This window comes from Convolutriloba macropyga, chromosome 12 (assembly GCF_964194025.1).
Source record: "Convolutriloba macropyga chromosome 12, txConMacr16.3, whole genome shotgun sequence".
NCBI classification, from domain to species: domain Eukaryota; kingdom Metazoa; phylum Xenacoelomorpha; order Acoela; family Convolutidae; genus Convolutriloba; species Convolutriloba macropyga.
In genome coordinates, this window is record NC_134479.1 from 41,291,844 (window position 1) to 41,308,653 (window position 16,810).

The 16,810-nt window shown below is 34.3% G+C and overlaps 1 protein-coding gene across 1 annotated transcript in view; it reads right to left on the minus strand.

The window, feature by feature from the left end:
• LOC142350499 (uncharacterized) overlaps nucleotides 1-13,790 on the minus strand; it is a 34,183-nt gene extending 20,393 nt beyond the window's left edge. The window contains exons 1-4 of the mRNA XM_075402350.1: nucleotides 13,652-13,790; nucleotides 13,031-13,291; nucleotides 12,403-12,762; nucleotides 12,058-12,213 (exon numbers count right to left, since the gene is read on the minus strand). Coding sequence (XP_075258465.1) covers nucleotides 12,058-12,213; nucleotides 12,403-12,762; nucleotides 13,031-13,291; nucleotides 13,652-13,790 — 916 coding nt within the window. The remainder of the gene's footprint in view (nucleotides 1-12,057; nucleotides 12,214-12,402; nucleotides 12,763-13,030; nucleotides 13,292-13,651) is intronic.
• Between the last annotated feature and the right edge of the window lie 3,020 nt (nucleotides 13,791-16,810).

Consider the following 16,810-nt stretch of genomic DNA (forward strand, 5'->3'; position numbering starts at 1 on the left):
GCAGCGGAGTTTAATCCTCCATAAGATTTATAGGACGCACCATGCAGTTTTGATTGCCAAAATCCCTGAGCCCCGACTGAACAATCGCCTAGCGAATTGCTGCTACCGGCGACATCAAGTGAGCCCCATCAGCCCTACAATAAATTTCTCCAGCCCATGTTGATGATGAAAATAACTAACAAGCGGACAACCCAGAAGAGGCCCAGATTTTTCCACGAACAACCACACTTCCTCTCAACGACGCTCAACCACGACATTATCGTCGAACCAGAGACATTGAAAACATCCAACCACTGTATACATCGGACCTCGAAACAAGCGGAGCAGGCCCTTGAGAAGCACAATTTCTCGCCAGTCGTTGGACAAGTCTTACCTACCGACCTGTGAAAGCATAACTTCGTTGACAACCGGAATCCGACACCCGTTGCGTTTTCTCTATGACCGTTTATGAAGCAAAGTTAAACAAGAATTCTGACTAAAACTGCCACGCAAACAGCTGTTAGAAGGGGTACTTTATTACTTATCACTAGCAATCACAACCAGAAAACATGTTGTTACTACATATTCAACCCGAGACAGGCTAATAATAATATAATTACGTTAATATTATTAAAATTTTTTGCTGTGCAATTTTAATCTAAGCAAAAATCTGAAGGGTATGTCATACGTGTACGTCATCTATTAATTTAGTGCAGGAAAAATAACATAATGTAGTTTTGCAGTTCTATTTTTTGCCCTTCATTTTCATGTTATTCACCTTCTTTTTGTTTTATTACCCACTGTCTTAATTTGTGTCTGTTCATCCTTGTTAAAAATACCGCGTCGTGACTAAAAATTTTGTTCATTAACACATTTTGTTGATAAACACTTAAGTTTAATTTTTCTGCAATCTTCATTTCAAATTCAGTTAGTTACTTCCTCTCTTCATTTCATGGCGAAAAACTCATACCCAAAATTGATTAGTTTTTTTGCTCAGCGAAACCAACTTTTAAAAATAAATCGTCATCTCGCTCCGCGGAAACTGTACTAAACTAATGAAGTACGACTGTTTTTTCTTGAGTGCATATCATTGGCAACCCCCAGACGCACGCACGGGTCAGTTATTGAGGTACTAAGTAAGGACACGTGCTCTGTATCCGGGTGAAGCATAACGTACTGGGGGCACAAATGGAAAATATCCTTGTATCCTTATATGGCTTGCTGCTATGTGAAATCTAGCATTTGCTTATGAAAAATAAGCACTTCTGCAGGGAGGCGTAAAATTAAATGCCCAATTGGGTTACGGGGGGCAGAATTAGTCTGTTTTGATACAAAAAACACGCTCTTTTCAAGACTAGTTCTGATTCAAAAACAAGATTTGGGCAAATTTTCAAGAAATTAGTTATGTTACCAAGATATCGTAGAAAATATAATTTATTTTTAGCGTTATTACAGTGGAGCAGCCTTAGTTCTTGTTATTCTGCAGTGCATTAACAAAAATTTTTTCTCAGGTGTCTTTCTTTTACTCCCCACATCTTAGACGGCTCATTGGGTGAGCATGAATGCTTTTTTGGTGACTCCGGCCTTTCTCTTGCATCTGAAATTTCACCTGGCACCATTATTGAAACCAAGATTGGCCAGGCTAGTTTGAATCTATGGTTAAGTGAGCGTTAATCTTCAGACAGACAACTTCATGGAAGTAGTGGATCGAATTATTGATCATTGTCATGTCAATTACACCCCTTAGCTCGGCTATCACGTCACATATAGTTTAAAATACTTTAGAAAGTATTTTAATTAGGCATTTTATGTTTTCTTGGGTAAGTTATTCTCAACGTGTCTTGAGAGAAGGCTGTTCTTAACCATAGAATTTTTACCTTCCTTAGTTGCCCCCTTCTCTACCTCAGCCCAACCACCCCCATCCCCGCGTTAAAAAACCGTGAAAACTACGTTTTCCCAAAAAAATATCCCAAAACCACTTCATTTACAGAGAATTAATAAAAAAATTTAAACGCGAACAATTTGATAAAAATTGTTTAAAAAGATTTCGTTCGTCCAGTATTTTGACAACAATGAAGTTTGAACAAAACAGCTCCAAGTTTTTTTGTAATGTTTTTCAAAGTATGAGTTGAGCGTGAACAAACAGAAACATTTGATGTAACATAAAGAAATCAGTTTTTGGCTGCTTCCTTTGTTGCACCAGCCATTCTAATTTATAACAGTATGCCTTTTGAACTCAAAAACAACATGGTGAGCTTCAATGCAAAAAACAATTGAAAGAATTTTTTGGACAGATTTTTGAAGGACATAAACTAATTGATATGCAATGAGAGCATTCGATTTTGCCTAAAATTTTAAGAACGCGTTTACTAATGTGAAGTCAACTTCTTCAAATAGTTTATTTGTTATGGTTTATTTTTCATATTGCATAGTCACAATTTTCTGTTTGCTTTTTCTTATGTGTTTTAGAGGAAAATAAAAAAAAATTGTGAAATAGGAAAAATAGAAATCACAAAACTAAAATGATCAAAATGATTACAGCAAGAAATCATACATTTCTTCGTTGCTTTCAAAATAAGACTCATTTCTATTGCTGACCCGCTCCAAGATATATCTCTCAATTATGTATAGTTTGCGATAGACTAACAAAGTAACTGAGAAAGTGTTGCTTTAATCGAGAACAGCGTAGCAGTTCTAGAAGCGAACCAGAATTGCGAAGTAACTAAAAATAGTCACCTAAACTTGCTTGAAAAACAACCCTGCGATTATAAAACCTAATATATTATTTAAAAAATCTCCAATTGTTGATATGAAAAAAATCTCGCAATCCGGCACTTTAAAATCCGCGATAGTGATATTCAGGGTATTTTTACACGGTACTTTATGGTTCTAAGTTTTAGATCCACGATCGGGCGTTCTATGGCAGTGAAGTGTCAAACAGAACCCGAATAACAGTTAAAAATTGAGTTTTTTGTATTTGACTAAGTGGTCCACATTGGTAACTTAAAAAACTTAATTGGTAACTAAGTAAAAGTTTTTCTTTATTTAAAAAAAACTTATCTTGATGCTTGGGAAAACTGCCATAAGGTAGGGCACCAGGGACCAAAAGAATTGTTTGTTTTGGTTAGTTAGTGATTTGTTTGCCAGATTGCACAATACCAAATTATGAAAATTTTTAGATCGTGCTACAAGATTTGTCTAATTGATACAACTCTATAAAAATTCCATAATTATCTCATAATCCCAACTCATCTGGCCCTAAAATTCACAATAAAAAAAGGAAAAGAAGCAACTTTTATAATTTTAAGTTTAAAAGAAGACAAAAGTTGACGAAAAATTGAGCCCCGACTGAATTTTTCGGTGAAGTCTATAAATTTACACCCAAAATAAATTGAAGGAAATTATATAGTTGTTTGCACAGATCAAAAATTAAATATTTAAAGGTGATTTTCCGACGCAAATTTTAATATAATGCATCTTTAGTTCACGATAGTTTTAGTAAATGACGCACATTGCAAATGTACCAAACGTAGTATTCAAAAATATTTTATTCGTCATGAATAAAAGGTACCTTAAAATAATTGTTTCATGAGCCCGCGGAGCCAATTATCTCAAGGAATGAACAAAAGAGCTAGTAGAAATGAAGCGAGAATTCGGGCCCAATTTCTTGATTCCAAATCAGAAGGATGATTTACAATTTTCGTTATTTTCAGCAGTAACCGTATTCATTAGTTTTGATTTTCTAAGTTCTTAAAATTATTCGGCGGAGTTGGTCTACTATAATAGAGACTGAAATATAGATTGGATACTTTTCTAAAAAAGCACTTTGCTTGATTTTAGCTTTGATTTGGTCAGAAAAAACTTCTGTGGTAACTCTGCAATCTTTTACTTATAAAGCTTATTTCTTATGGTTAGAGTTTGGCTTTAATTCAAGCTACAGCCTAGCTGTTTTTGAAAGTATAATTGGTTTTAGTGATATCAATCAATGAATAATTTAAGATTTTGTCGGAGTTGGTCATCAAGGAGGATCACAGCCGATGTCATCGAACGAGTGTTTCCAAGAGCATAATTGGCCTCACTCTTTTTGTAGCAGAATTAGTGAAATAGCTTTGAACATAGGATTGACTGCTTATTGTTTTCTTGGGTAGTAGAACTAAATGATTTAGTCTAAAAGTGGCGAAACAAAAAAAACAATTAAAATGTTTCGCAGTACCCTTGAATTACCTTATTGACAAAATGTCCTGCGTTGTTATTTAAATTGCTGGCATTTGTCTGTTGTGGTTGTGGAGTAAACAACAATGAGTTTCCCTATAATTTCTTTGGTCTTAGGACTGCAGACTTATTTTTTGTGCAACGTTGTTTTATTATGAACTTGATTTACTTTGCAATCATTGCGCCACCTATTTTTCCAACCAATTTATCTCAGCTGCAGGCCATTAACTCAGAGTTGAGACGAGGCAAGGAGCTTACAAACTATTGCCTAATTGTATATTTTACGAGTACTGGAATTGCCTGTTATAACCCTCTCTGTTGCTTAAGTTAATAGGTTTGTGAAGGTACGATTCTTCTTGTTCTTTATTTTAACGAACATTTAGGTATTTTTTGTTTATTGGAGGTTAAATAAAATTGTCCTTCATTCAAGATTTTCAAATTTTACAGATATTTTACTAAAAGACAAATCGCCAAACTTTAGTTTGTAAAAGCGTAAAACATGTACAAACGTAAAATCAGATAGGACAGTTAAATGTCCGAAACTTTTTCAGAATTGTCCTACAATCTGAAACCCAGACCATTTATTTTAAATAAAAAACAAACTAATATAGTTTTTTTTTAAAAAAATGCAGAGCAGGCCTTGCTATAGAGAGTCAATAACAACAGAAGTTTCTGAGGTAGAAAAAACTTAGGTGCATAAATTACACTCATGGTCGTTAGTAAAACTGCTGGCCCTAACTATGGACGATTTCAGTCAATGAAATAGACTTAAACTAACAACTAGTCTCGTCTTAGGTTTGTTAAAAATCATTGTCACCTCAACAACGCATTTACTAACCCTGAAATGCGACTATGAGTAAATTTCAATCAGTACCAGTAATAGACAGAGTGATTAATCTTCAATTGTGATCCTGTCAAATGGGCTTCAGAAGTAATTTGTGAGAAGACCATTATACATGCTGGACAGCACCGCCATGAAAACAAGCTGGGTTGTAATGTTAAACGTATTATCCTACTTAGTGTCAAATTTAGGGGACTGACACTAAAAATAAAGACCAATGGCAACCATGCACACTTCTATTTATAGATTATAATGAGAACTGTACAGAAATTTTAATCAGACTGACTTGAGTTTTCAACGTATTTTTAGGGTTTCATAGATTTTCAAACCTCCAATATGATCAACTAGAATCTTCGCCGCATTATGAATTCTGTTCACTTGACATGATATCTCTATATAGCTCACAATAGACTATTTTGTTGCTTGGATGACTCAATTTACCCAAAATGCAACTTTCTGCTTTGACAATGTTTTGCTAGACATAGTACATTCTATTACTCTCTTAAATGCTTTGATTTTCTAAAACTGTCTCTCCTCAATCAGTCCAGCAACTCTCTTTAATCATTTTTGTGATTATAGTTTGTGTTTCAGCGTATTATATTTCCAACCGCATTGGTTTACATTTCTCTACATTGAACAAATATATTCGGGTGTTAGACGAAGTCTGATAGTTTTCCAACTAATCTGATAGCTTACATCTGGCTACTAAAAAATTTTGCATGTAGAAGTTAATCAGTATTAAGATATAAGCTAACTTTTTGACGTTCGCAAAGTTATCATTTTTTAGACTGCAGGTGAAAGTGTCGAGGAAAATATGTTCTATGTTTTTACAATTTCCTATATCATGTCCTACCCGTTTTTGTTTAGCAATTTTAGCAATTGATAAAGCAATTTTAGACATGCAAATAAAAATTAAGAGTCAAGAGGAGCAAGCCAAAAAATACTTACCGACAGCGAGGATATTCTCGCTCATGGGCATAATAATTTCTGCTGAAGGTTTCTATTTTTTCTGCTTGGAATTAGTTTGTGTTATTCTACTCATCCATTGAGAACTAATATCTACATTTTAATGAGAGTATTTTTCTGTTTTTTTCACGTCAAAATCTGCAAAACTAATAAAATAATGTTGTTTTGATATCGCAGGTGAAATCTAGGTAATGTACTCTAGATCACTTACACGTATCAATTTCTGCAGGTAATTTTGCAATTATTTTTCCTGTAATTTTTGCGATTTCAATGAAACTCTAAAACAAATTGCGATGCAAACTTTTAAAGAAAGCGGGTGTGCACTATCTTTGCTCCAAATTGAAATAATTTATTTTCTAAATATCATTATTGAAGCCTGGTTTACTTTTCTGGTTGAAATTGTTAACGGAACTAGTTACTGGAACAAAAAATCAGTCCCAAAATTTTTATACTTACTTATGAGTCCTGAATATTGCGTCAAAGTTGTATTTGTTATTTAAAGATTGCAAGAATAGTATCAGAATAAAAACCTGATGAAAACAACCAGCAGCTTGAAAAAAAGACTACGAACAAATTTTGAAAGAGCAACTTTTTTAGTCTCTAAAAAACCTCCAAAGCTCATATCCTTCGAACCTTTGAAGGACTGTTTCAATGAAAACGCATATCAGAGGTAATGGAGTGCATTAGCCGTTCGAAATAGATGTTAGTTGCTTTCAATTGCTATCAAAGGAAGTCTGTAGCAATTATGCTAGTCATGTTGTCTTTTAATGCATTTCTTTGCAGACTTCTTTTTATCTCTTCGTCCACAGAAACAGGACGAACAGGTAAAACCCCGAGGGCAGTAATTGACTGAGCAGCTCGTTTAGAGCCTTAAGCTTTACTAGCTGCTAATACAGCGAATAAGTGAAAATGTTTTGAAGAGAGAATTTCATTATGGGAGAGGCAATTGTTGGTCTTAAAATTTGTTTTGAAATTTCAGAGCTGTCTTTGCAAGATTTCAACCATTTCCTGCTCACAGACAATTGATTTTCTAAAACTGTCTCTCCTCAATCAGTCCAGCAACTCTCCTTCATCATTTTTGTGATCATAGTTTTTGTTTCAGCGTGTTATAATTCCAACCGCATTGATTTACATTTCTCTACATTGAAAAAATATATTCGGGTGTTAGACAAAGTCTGATAGTTTTCCAATTAATCTGACAGCTTATATCTGGCAACTAAAATTTTTGCTTGTAGAACTTAGTCAGTATTAAGATATATGCTAAATTTTTGACGTTCGCAAAGTTATCATATTTTAGACTGCAGATGAAAGTGTTGAGGAAAATATGTTCTATGTTTTCACAATTTCCTATATCTTTTTCCCACCCGTTTTGTTTAGCGATTTTCCGGGTAAACTCCGAGGGCAGTAACTGACTGAGCAGCTCTCTTAGAGCCTTACGCTTTACTAGCCGCTAATCCAGCGATTTAGTTGAAATGTTTTGAAGAGAGAATTTCATTATGGGAGAGGCGGTTGTTGGTCTTAAAAATTGTTTTGAAATTTCAGAGCTGTCTTTGCAAGATTTCAACCATTTCCTGCTCACAGACAATATCGATGTTATTGTGACGAAATCGAGGATTTCAATTGTGAATCGAGGATTTTAATTGCAAAGGTCCTTTGGGATGAAGTCGAGCCTTAACTTAGCAATTTAATCGAGCTTTAACTTATTTCAGTCGAAACAGACTCAAAAAAATGTAAATTTGAGATTTCGTTTTCAAATGTTTCGCTTTCAACATTTTCTGAGGGCTATCTAGATTTGTGTGGTTGAAAATTTTAAACCCACTGATCTGTGATCCATTTAAAATTTGAGATGTGCTAATCTAACGACTGTTGACTTGACGTTTTTATGAGATCAGGCATGCGCAATGTCACCCGTGTCAATCCTTCTGGATTTTTGCAGTCAATCAATTGATGGCGCCTATTCTAAATTTTAGAATTTTCTCAAACAAACATTATGGCAATTATGAATGCACGGTAATTTTAGATAAATTTTGCTTGAAAATTAATTGGTCTGCCATTTAATTATTTTCCTGACAAATGAGATGAACAGGTGAGACCGGGAGGACATCAATTCACTGAGCTACTCTCTGAGAACCTTGCGCCTAACTGCTACAAGTCTCTGAGTATCCAATTCACCGACACTGTTACTGAGAAATGGTTAGAGAAAGGAAAACTCATGGTTTGAAGAGCATCGCTGAGAGTAGCATTTTTTCCACCCCCTCCATTCATACCTTACAGCCATAACCCCAACATATGACCCCCTCGCCCCTCCCCCGCACGCAAGCACACGCACACACACACACACACACACACACACACACACACACACACACACACACACACACACACACACACACACACACGAACACACACACACACACACACACACACAACCCCCTAGTTGAGATGACCGAAGAAAAGCAAAAAAATTGTAGGAAGTCTTCGATATCTTCGATTTCAAACGTACAAACGTAGGAACGCGTCGGTATGTTCGGTTTGTTCGGTGTCGTCGGCTTCGCACGTAAGAAAGGTTTTAGGCAAAATCGTTCAACCATCACTCAATTACTTCTCTACTGCAACAGGCTGTATGAGTTACTTGAAGCAAACAAAATGCCAATGACAGTGTATCTAGACAGAGCAAAGGCTTTTGATACCATCAATTATAATATCATACTTTTAAAATTATGTCGAATGAGATTTGACAGTGCTTTCTTGAGGTTTTTCGCGTCATATTTAACTGATCGACACCAGAGAGTTTTAATATCTTGCGGAAAATCGGACTTTCGACCAATCACCAGCGGTGGGCCTCAAAGGTCAATTTATGCAGTGTTTCTTTTTTTCCGTTTATATAAATGACCCACCCGAAATAATTATCAATGAGTGCTATTTATACGCGGATGACACAAAAATTGTCAGCACTGTAAACAATAAAATACAGATGGAAAAAGATATTGAAAATGCTATTGTTTGGAGCAAGGAGAATCTGTTAAACTTCAATTTGGATAAGTTTAAAAACGTGCACTTTTCTTTACGTAAAAATTACAACAAGCAAATATTGCGTCTTTCCAGTGATGGAACCATCTCACAGGAAACACATTTCAAAGACTTGGGCATATATGTTTCAGAAAATTTATCAGGGGATCATCACTTAACTTTTGTTCTACAAAAAGCAAATCAGAAGCTTGGTTATCTAAAAAGAACAATTCCAAGTGAAATAAAATTGTCAGTCAAATGCAACCTAGTCAAAACTCACATAATATCGATCTTGTTTTATGGATCAAATGTTTGATATGCCAGTAAAACTATCGTCAGGCAGATGGAAAAGCTTCAGAGAAAAAGTTTAAAATGGAGACAATAAAACAGTCATTTTACTGATAAAGAATACAATGATTGTCTTCGATCAGTAAATTTACTTCCGATCACATATCAATTTGTCTTTTTGGATCTCGTAGTTTTAAACAAATTTTTGACCAGAAAACTTCCACTTGAGGCAGAGCAATTTTTTGCAAATATGGAATGGACATCCGAAAACACGATCAAACGAGAAAATGTTTTTATACTCAAACGAATGTAATCGCCAGCGTTGCCGATCTAAATTTTTCTATCGAGTTACAAACTTCAACAATTCGATGTCACTGGCGCGTGATTTTCCCAACTATAACCCATATTCAAGTCCTCCCAAATTCAAAAGAGAAGTCAAAGAATATCTATTTGATTTAGCTAAGAAGAATTTTAATTACAAATCATACTGATAAGGATGGACAGTGTTTGAGGGAAATCAAATTCAAGCCCCGTTAGGGACTTACTAAGCGTTGTGAGACCAAGTTTAGTGAAATTCATTATTATTCTTATTATTATTATTATTATTATTATTATTATTATTACTATTATTATTATTATTATTATTATTATTATTATTATTATCATTATTATTATTATTTATATTATTAATATTATTATTATTATTATTATTATTATTATTATTATTATTATTATTATTATTATTATTATTGTTATTATTATTATTATTGTTATTATTGTTGTTGTTATTATTATTATTATTATTATTATTATTATTATTATTATTTTTATTATTATTATTATTATTATTATTATTTTTATTATTATTATTATTATTATTATTATTATTATTATTATTAAAATTATTATTATTATTATTATTATTATTATTATTATTATTATTATTATTATTATTATTATTATTATTATTATTATTATTATTATTATTATTATTATTATTATTATTATTATTATTATTATTGTTATTATTATTAATATTATTAATATTATTATTATTATTATTATTATTGTTATTATTATTATTATTATTATTATTATTATTATTATTATTATTATTATTATTATTATTATTATTATTATTATTATTATTATTATTATTATTATTATTATTATTATTATTATTATTATTATTATTATTATTATTATTATTATTATTATTATTATTATTATTATTATTATTATTATTATTATTATTATTATTATTATTATTATTATTATTATTATTATTATTATTATTATTATTATTATTATTATTATTATTATTATTATTATTATTATTATTATTATTATTATTATTATTATTAGTATTATTATTAGTATTATTATTATTATTATTATTATTATTATTATTATTATTATTATTATTATTATTATTATTATTATTATTATTATTACTATTATTATTATTATTATTATTATTATTATTATTATTATTATTATTATTATTATTATTTTTATTATTATTATTATTGTTGTATACGGATTGCTTATTAATGAAAAGAGCAAGAATGAATCTTGAATTTTAACAACTAATCTCTGAACGCATTAAGGAAGAACTGCAACGGAGTGCTTTCGCACTTGTTGGTCAAGACGCAGTACCAGTTGTACTGTGCGGTTAACCGTTTATCATAAATGTCAATCATAATCATCAATCTATGTAAAATGCGTTGTCACCAATTGGTGAGGAGTTAACATGAAGAGAAGTAAGTACGACAACAAATGAGTTTGTTCTCCGGATGGAGATTATGCTATAAGATAAATATGTATATAGTTTAAGAGTGTTTATATTAATACTTGGTATACTTGGTTGCGTTTTGTGGATTCCTCCACCACACTCCCCCTTCGTCGAATCTTTGGCTGACTAGTCAAAGAGTTTGTCGAGGGCGGCGACATCCTCTGTTTTGAGGGATGAAATGGAGCTTATTGTTAGACTTTCGCCATTGTCCTCCTCCATGTGTTTTAAATCAATAGGTTCGTCGGCCTTTTCTCTTTCCTCCGGTATGTCTGGTTGTGCTTCGATGTTGTGATGTTTTTGTGTTTGATTGTTTCCTTGTTTTGTGTTTGTGCCGGATAATTGTCTTGGGATGTTGCGTCGGAGTTGGTATCGGTTGTCCAAATAGTATGTACCAGTTGGTTATTGTTTTCATTCTCGCAATTGGTGTTGGTTGATGCGTTGGGTTTTACCAATTGGTAATTTTTTGTGCTGGTCGTCATGGTATCCGGAGTTGTTGTCATTGTTTTAGTTTGTGGGTCTACAGGGGTCGACTGATGTGCTGGTGTAATGGATATGATGTCTTGGTTTAGGCTTGTGTGGTTAGCTGGGGTAATTGAGATGATTTGTGCGTCGTTGTTCTGTTGTTTCTTTGGTGAGTGGGTGATGCGGTGGATGATTTTATCTATCTTTTTGTTTACTTGTTCCTGGGACTTTTTCCTCGCTGGTGTTGACATGAAGGCTGTTGGGTCATCTGAGGTGAATATCTTTATCGGGCTGCCTTGTGAAGAGTCGAAGATTAAGTTAATAACTTCGATAGATTTGTTTTGTTCTAATTTTGATGTATCCATTTGGATTCTTGGGGAGTTGGAAATTTTGCGCTGGCGCTCTTTTGCCTTGTTCAGTTTCGATTGGGCTATAGCCGCTCCTTTTGATTTTCTGTCAAAATCGCTTTTGGGTTTTGTTGATCTTTTTGTGGGCTGCTGTTTGCGTTTTCGTTGAGGTGGGTTTCGGTTGTTTGGTCCGGGGATGTCGAGTTGGTGGGATGGTCCAGGTTGCGAGTAGAAGTGGGCTTCGTTTATGTTGGTTGGGTCTTCTGGACTGTCCAGTTGGTCTTTCTGCTTGGACTGTTTGGTTTGTTTCTTTTCTGTTAACAAAAATTGTTTTATTTTTTCCTGATTTCTATTGTATTCGCGTGCTGTTTTACATGCTACGAAGTGCATTAGTCTCGGTTTTGTTTCGTTTATGATTGCCAAGTCATTTTTTCTGATTACTGTGTTCTTCCTGGTGTTTGTGTCTAGTGTTATTGTTGTTGGTGAGTAGTTAGTAATAGTACCATCTATTAATTTTGATGTATCCATTTTGATGTATCCATTGATGTATAATTTTGATGTATCCATTTGGATTCTTGGGGGGTTGGAAATTTTGCGCTGGCGCTCTTTTGCCTTGTTCAGTTTCGATTGGGCTATAGCCGCTTCATTTGATTTTCTGTCAAAATCGCTTTTGGGTTTTGTTGATCTTTTTGTGGGCTGCTGTTTGCGTTTTCGTTGAGGTGGGTTTCGGTTGTTTGGTCCGGGGATGTCGAGTTGGTGGGATGGTCCAGGTTGCGAGTAGAAGTGGACTTCGTTTATGTTGGTTGGTTCTTCTGGACTGTCCAGTTGGTCTTTCTGCTTGGACTGTTGGGTTTGTTTCTTTTCTGTTAACAAAAATTGTTTTATTTTTTCCTGATTTCTATTATATTTGCGTACTGTTTTACATGCTACGAAGTTCATTAGTCTCGGTTTTGTTTCGTATATGATTGCCAAGTCATTTTTTCTGATTACTGTGTTCTTTCTGGTGTTTGTGTCTAGTGTTATTGTTGTTGGTGAGTAGTTAGTAATAGTTAATAACTTCGATAGATTTGTTTTGTTCTAATTTTGATGTATCCATTTGGATTCTTGGGGAGTTGGAAATTTTGCGCTGGCGCTCTTTTGCCTTGTTCAGTTTTGATTGGGCTATAGCCGCTTCTTTTGATTTTCGGTCAAAATCGCTTTTGGGTTTTGTTGATCTTTTTGTGGGCTGCTGTTTGCGTTTTCGTTGAGGTGGGTTTCGGTTGTTTGGTCCGGGGATGTCGAGTTGGTGGGATGGTCCAGGTTGCGAGTAGAAGTGGGCTTCGTTTATGTTGGTTGGTTCTTCTGGACTGTCCAGTTGGTCTTTCTGCTTGGACTGTTTGGTTTGTTTCTTTTCTGTTAACAAAAATTGTTTTATTTTTTCCTGATTTCTATTATATTCGCGTACTGTTTTACATGCTACGAAGTGCATTAGTCTCGGTTTTGTTTCGTTTATGATTGCCAAGTCATTTTTTCTGATTACTGTGTTCTTTCTGGTGTTTGTGTCTAGTGTTATTGTTGTTGGTGAGTAGTTAGTAATAGTACCATCTGGTATTATGTTCCAAAGTGGTTTTAGTGTGCCGCGTGGTTCAGGTGCTTTGCGTGCTAGTGTTTTTCGTGCTATTTGTTTTCTTGTGTTAGTTATTGATGTTGTTTTATCATCGAATGTTCTCATTAGTTTGTCCGGTGTTATCTTAATTGGTGAAGTGTTCTTACGTTTGATGACTTTTTTCTTAATGTTCTGCAGCGTAGATTGGTCCGAGGAGTCATCTCCCTCGATTGTTTGTTGTAATTGTATGTCCAGTTGAGGTTCAGAATCTGACTCGAGATTCCAGATTGTGTCGGCTTTCAGCATTGGTTGTTTTAGTCCTCTTCGTTTATCTAAATGGAATTTTGTTATTTCATTGTATGATAGGATTTTTGGTGATGTCCTGGATGTAATGTTTGATATTGGTGTGTTAAGTTTTCTGCCGAAGTGAGCTGTGAATGGTGCGATTTTTGTAGTTGTGTTAGGTATGAGTTTTATTTCTTGGATTATTTCTGTGATTTTATCTGCAAGTGTGATTTTTGACCATTTGGGGTCGTTATTTAGGACTGAGAGGCGACGTTTTTTTGTTTGTATTAGACGTTCTATCATTCCGTTAGCTCTGTGGTCTCCAGCTGGAGCTTATATTAGTTTAATATTGTGATTGTTACAGAAAATTTCGAATTGAATTTAGATTTGAATGCTTGGGTTTAGTCGCATCTTATATTTCTAGGTATTCCGTGCAATTTTATGTATTTTTCTAAGTATTTTATTGCTGTGTCAGTGTCGCAGTTGTGGTATACTATTGCGTGTGGGTATCTTGAGAATCTATCTACCGAAGCTATTATATACGAATTATTATTTTGTTCGTCTTGTATGGGGCCGGCCAAACCCATTTGGATTTCTTCGTTTGGTTCGTGTAGTGGTGGTAGGTTCGCGAATTTTGATTTTGGGATTATTGGTTTTAAATTTTTACCTATTTTGATGCACGGTTGGCAATTCTGCGTTAGAGTTACTATCTCCCTATGAATTCTTGGGAACCATATCATGTTTGCTAAGTGCATCATTCCTGATTGGCCTGGTTGATTGCGGTGAATGGATTTCATGATTAGTTTACGTAGTTGTGTGGGTATATACATTTTCCCGTCTTAGAGTATGCAGCCAGCTGGTGTCGTGCTCAGATTTCGTTTTAGGAAGGGCCAGTATCTGCTGAAGTGTTTAAGTGAGTCCCAGTTTTTATCTTCTATGATTTGTAGTAAATTTTTGCTATGTGGGTCGTTTCGTGTAGCTTCGGTGATGAAATTTTCTCCGAATGCTCGATGTAGTTGTTCTAGGTAGTTAGGAGTGTTTTCGTAGTCTAGTTCTGGGATTGGGTTGAATTCTTCTTTTTCTTCTAGTGGTTGGCGTCCTTGTCCAATGTTTGATGTTTCGTCTGTCTGTGTGGCAATTGTATTTGTTTCCTGTGGGTTTGTCATCTTTTGTGTTTTCGTTGGGTTTGGTGCTCGATATCGTTTTTTGATTGGGACTTGGAATGTTTCTACTTGTGGGTTGTTTCTTGTTGTAACGTGTATTTTGTTGCTAAATAAAGGGTTAATTGATTTGTAAGATCTACTGGATAAAGATGTTGATGAATAGAGGATTTGTATAAATGATTTCTGATAATTTGATTTGGATTTGTAGATTTTTGAGTTAATTTTGTATTAATTGAATTATTTATTGTGTTCTGTTTCTGTTTGCTTGGATTGGAATGGTTTGCGACGTCATTTAGTTCACTCTGTTTTCTAGCGATCTGATTGGTTAATTTTTTCTGCGTTGTCTGTAGTGTATAATGTATTGCTTCTATGATGTTTATTACGTGGTTCTCGTCGAAGTTTTCACCAGTTGGTTGTGTTATTGGATGGCGGCTTAAATAGTCCGCAAATCCCATGTTTTTCCCCGCGATGTGTTCGACTTTAAAGTGAAATGGTAGTAATCGGTCTACCCATCTAGTTAATCTACTTTGCTATGTTTTGTTGCCTCTGTTGTTTTTTAGGGCGGAGAGTAGTGCTTGGTGGTCCGTTTGGAGAGTGAAATGTGATCCGTATAGGTAGTACTTAAAGTGATCGAGTGACCAAACTACGGCCAGTAGTTCTAGTTCGTTTATACTATATCTTTGTTCATTTTTGTTAAGGAATCTGCTGGCGTATGCTATTGGTTGCCATATGTTGTTTTGTCTTTGTTCGAGGCAAGCGCCTAAGCCTTCTTTGCTGGCATCACATTTTACTCGTGTTTGACAGTTAATGTCGAAATGTTTTTGTTCAACGATAGTTTTAAAATTGCTTGTTTTATTTTGTTAAATGCACTGGTGTGTATTTCTTCCCATTCTAATTTTTTGGGTGTTTTATTTTTTGGTTTTGTTAATATTGGTCTGAGCTGTGCGCTTAATGCTGCTAGGTTTGGTATGAATTTTACCAAGTGGTGTATGCTGCCCATAAATGATCTTAGTTGTTTTAGCGTTTTTGGGTTCTCCAGTTGGATGATTGCGTCTCTTTTTCGTTTAGTTGGGGTAATACCTTCCGAATTTATTTTGTATCCTAGCCAGGTAATTTCTCTTAGGCCAAATTCGCATTTGTGAAGGCTTATTGCTAGATTTTCATGGTCTAGTCTTTTTAGTGCTTTATCTATTTAGTTTTCATGTTTTTCTATTGTTCCTTTTGTTATTATTATTATGTCATCAAGGAATGCATTTGTTGAGTCTAACCGTCTAGTGTTGTATCCATCATTTTCTGGAATGTTGCTGGTAGGTCTGTTAGGCCATAAAAGCCATTTAGGAATCTGTAAGTGCCCGTAGCGTTGCCGCCTAGTATATTGAAATTGCAGTGTTTTTGTGTTTCGGGGTGTAGTGGTAGTTGGCTATAAGCGTATTTGAGATCTATTTTGCTAGTGTATAGTGTCCCCTCTGTTATTTTGAGTTCAGAAATTTTCATAGCTATTTTATCCATTAGGTGGTCTATGTTTTGCATTTGATATTTGTTTTTGTGTATTGCGTCGCTGAGTATTTTTGAGTCTAATGCGATTTTGATGGATTGATCTGATTTGACCGTTATTACTACTGCGCTTATGAAATATTCGTCTAAACATGATGTTAGTTTTTTAATTTGTTTGTCTGCGATTGATTTTTTAAGTTCGTTTTCTACTTTTTCTACTAGTTGTAGTGGAGTTCGTCTACCCTTGTGTTGTGTTGGGTTGATTTCGCTTTTGAATGTTGATTTTGCGACATGATTTCGTGATCTACCTAGTCTTGTGCATAGGTGTGGATACTTTTGGAATATCCCTTTGGATATTCTTAAATGGGTGTTTGTTATGTTGAG